General features: G+C 44.5%; 1 protein-coding gene across 1 annotated transcript; it reads left to right on the top strand.

The window, feature by feature from the left end:
* Window positions 1-3,039: 3,039 nt before the first annotated feature.
* Window positions 3,040-3,561, top strand: LOC132020799 (large ribosomal subunit protein mL42-like). Its single transcript, XM_059404934.1, has one exon. The coding sequence runs from the start codon at window positions 3,040-3,042 to the stop codon at window positions 3,466-3,468; it is 429 nt and encodes a 142-aa protein (XP_059260917.1). The 3' UTR covers window positions 3,469-3,561.
* The last annotated feature ends 575 nt before the right edge of the window (window positions 3,562-4,136 follow it).

A 4,136-nucleotide genomic window follows, 5' to 3' on the forward strand; every position in this document is an offset into this window, starting at 1 on the left:
TCCGAGATGCCAATCCGCCGTTGCCGTTCTGGGGCATAGGGAACCCAAGTCTGGCGGTGTGTGCTCGTGGAGGGCGTGTGAGTGGGGCCCTGAGCGCGCGTGTGTGCGCGCGCGTGTTTCCTCCTCCGATCGCAAAGAGGGTTCAGGAATCTCTTGCCATCCAAACTGGAGTCCCCTGAGAGCGGGTGCAAGGGGGAGCGCCCGCGCCTCGGCTCTCTTCCTCCGCTCTCTATTCCACCGTGTCAAAGTAATCAAAAGATGTGTTCACCGAGGCAAAGCCGAAGTCCCGCAGCCCTGGCCTGCGCCCGCGGTCGCCCGCGGTCCTCGTCGGAGGCGCGGGGCGCGCTCGGCTCCCCCGACTGCGAGGATCGAGGCGGTCTTGCAGCAATTACCTGCCTTACTCCATATCTGATTTGTTTGCTTTGAACGCCGAGTCAAGACTTTTCCTCTCGCCTCACGTCGTCTCCCCCTCTCACGCACACACACACATCCTCCGGCCCCCTCTCCCGCCCTCCCTTTGGCTCTCGGGGGAAAGGCAATTGGACGGAACGATTCACCTTCAGGAAAGCAGTCTCTGCCACGTACTTCTCCCGTTCCCCGGCTCTCCCAGGTCCCAGGTCTCCAAGGTGGAGGAGTCGCAGGGGAGGTTCGGGGCAGCAAGGCGGGGAGGCTCTGCGCTCGGCCGTCCTCCGCCCTCAAGACGTCAGCTTCCTCGGATCAGGTGCCCCTTGTTCCCGCTTTTAGCAACTCGGTCCCAGCTGCTGCCCTTTCGGAGACTTGGCGCCCGGTCCACTTAGCAGCAACCCCTAGCCAGCTGCAGCCCCTCAATCCCGCCTCGAAGTGCTTCGGGCAGAGCCCCACGCAGCCCAGCCGTTGGCCCCCTAGGCATCGTGGGCTGGAAGGAAGGGAAATCCGCCGCTGTCCCCTGTCCCCAGACGCTGCCACCGTCACCACCGAGAAGGTGCGAGTTCCAAAATCAAACACAAGCAAGCAGGTGTTGCCTGTCTCACTTCGCTAAAGGCGGGAGGAAGAGAGAAGGGACGGAGGAGGGGGGCCCAGGAAAGAAATCCGGATGACCAGAAGGAAAAAAAAAAAAAAAAAAAAAGTAGTGGGTTTAGTAATCCAAACCTCCTCTCCGTCTCTCACCCCAGGCGCTGCACTGGCAAAAGACACCGGTGGTGTCTTTTAGAAAGTCACCGTAAAGGGCAGAACCCCCTGTTCCGCCCAGACCTTTTATTCCAACCAGCCGGGCTGTCCCGGGAGCACGGAGTGAGGGCCTCCTTGTATAACGCAAGGAGCACGCAGGGAGAAAATAGGTCCCGACACTCCGGGGTGAGTGAAGCAGTAAAATGGGATAGCAGAACCCGGTTACGTCGCCTCCCTCCGTCTCTCCCAACAGCCTGTTCTCGGATGCTGCTAAGAGCAAACTGCGGTCCTGCAGAAAAAGGAAGAGACTGTAAAAGATGAGAGGGCGGCAATCGGTGTAAAAGCTGGACTATGTCTCCCTCTAGAGGGAGAATCGTGTTAGAGAACTTCCCTGGAGGTAAGTAGGACTCCAGTTTCTCCACAAACAAAAAGAAACCGGTATCTGGTTTCGGAAGAATTTTGCATTTTTATTAAATTCCAACCTCTAATGGATTTAGAGAGAGAATTTGCAGAGCCGCCCTATGCAAGCAGAGTCCTTACTAAAGGAACGTCCTGATATTTACAGAAATTTAATAGCAAAGACCCTGGAAGTTCATGTCCTTACAGGTTTGGTCAAATTGGGTGTTGGTTTAAGCTGTATGCATATGAACTCAAAGGAACGGTCTTCTTAGGCTCACTTTGATCAAGTTTGGTCATGAGCAGAACCTTAATCTAATGATTAGAACATTGTTTTTAAAAGCATAAGTAGTGATAATAGATTTAGAAAAAAAAATCTGAAGCGAAAAAATAGGATGCTAATCAGTGAAATCTTACAAGGCCCTTACAAACTAAGGATATCTCAAAGATTTTGTTTTGGAGCCAATATGTATCCTCTTATTCAACAGACTGGTAATTTCCAAGGTGACTAAATTCCTTCCAGCTCTAAAAGTTTGTGTTTTTATAAATTCACTGAAACCTTTGACAAACCAGATATCACATGCTCCCTCCACCAGCTATAAAATCAAAGTAACACTAGTCACCATATATACAAACAAATATGGAATATATGTTTTATATGTTATCTTAACATGCTTTGAAATGCCAACATATTTTATATCTAAAAGGCATCAAGTAATTTAGGTCAGCGTGTCCCAGATTTTATGTTTTGTTACTTTGCTGATGTTCAAGAGAGGTCCCATTAGTAAGTTTAATATTTAGATCTTGTGAACTTACCATTTGAAAGTTTGCTTTCAAGACGTTTCTGTATGTTTAAATTATAAAATATATACTAACATTATGATTAAATTCCTTCCCGTTCACCATTCACTCTGAATTTTTGGAGTAATTCTATTTTAACTTGAAAAATCTAACTTAGTGTAAGCTTAAGAAAGAGAAGAATTTACAAGAAAATACCTTAGACTAACAAAGCAGAAGCTAAATCATGTGGGGTTTATTATCTTAGCTAATTGCACTATAGTAGATTTGAATCAGTCTAGCACATGACAATCATTTCAGACCCTCAAATGGTCTCTTTCAAAAGATTCATGTCATGTATCAAAGATTTTTATTTCATTCTTCTTACCTAGTAACTTATTTCCCCCAGGGAGCAAAGTTTTCGTTTTAAAACAACTGGCACTGTTTCATTGCAAATCTTACAGTAATTCCGTGTCTGCTATTTTAAGTAGTGGGATAGAATCCAAGCAAAAATGGCATTGGAAACTGGGGCTTTGTGTTGGGAGGAATTAGCCATTTACAAAATCACTTTAGAACATTGTCCTTCGGAGGTAAAATGGCGGGCTCGTGGTGAGCGGCTGTCAGGAATGAAAATACATATATGCCTTGAAGAAGATTTTAAAATCGGTTTCTCTTCAAATCATCTTCTTTCATACCACCCAATAAGGATTTTGATTCACCATGGCGTTAGCAGCAGTAAAATGGGTGATATCAAATAGAACTCTCTGGAAACATTTATTTCCAATTCAAAACGGAGCTTTATATTGTGTTTATCATAAATCTACATATTCTCCTCTACCAGATGACTATAATTGCAAAGTAGAGCTTGCTTTGACATCTGATGGCAGGACAATAGTGTGCTACCACCCTTCTGTGGACATTCCATATGAACATACCCAACCTATCCCTCGGCCAGATCCTCTGCATAATAATGAAGAAACACATGACCAAGTGCTGAAAACCAGATTAGAAGGAAAAAATGAGCACTTGGAGCAAGGACCCATGATAGAACAACTTAGCAAAATGTTCTTTACTACTAAGCACCGTTGGTATCCTCGTGGACAGTATCATAGACATCATAGGAAACTGGATCCTCCAAAAGACAGATGATACTGAGGTTTTCAGGAATCGAAAAGATGTTATCTTGTGTCTCATTTGCCTTTTCAGAAAATACATTGAGTATATTCACTAACGTGTTATATAGCAAAATGATAGTAAAATGTGTTCATATATTAAAAAAAAAACATTGGCCTTCCCTCCCCACAAAAAATTAAAAGCTTACGTCATAATGCTTCTAGTTTCTAATTCATTAGCCCTGTGTGGTTGTAGGAAAATCTATAGTGTCATCGTTTTGTTAAAACTATTTTTTTTGCTAAAATGTCTGACATTTTCAGAGTGCCTGAGTGGCTCAGTGGGTTAAGCCTCTGCCTTTGACCTAGGTTATGATCTCAGGGTCCTAGGATCGAGCCCTGTGTCGGGATCTCTGCTCAGTGGGGAGCCTATTTCCTCCTCTCTTTCCACTTGCCTCTCTGCCTACTTGTATCTCTCTGTCAAATAAAAAAGATCTTTTTTAAAAAGTCTGACATTTTCATCCTTGTTTTCCTAATTCAACATCTTCTTATAAAAATATGATAAAAGTAAAGAGAAAAATGTATACATTAATTGCAAAATACAACAGAGAATTTCTTATCCAGAGTCCTCTGATGCTGAAATTCTCTCACAACATTTGCACTACTTGTCAGTATGCAGATAATTCCTAATGATTTTTCAGATCAAGG

This window comes from Mustela nigripes, chromosome 6, assembly GCF_022355385.1.
Source record: "Mustela nigripes isolate SB6536 chromosome 6, MUSNIG.SB6536, whole genome shotgun sequence".
Classification (NCBI taxonomy): Eukaryota; Metazoa; Chordata; class Mammalia; order Carnivora; family Mustelidae; genus Mustela; species Mustela nigripes.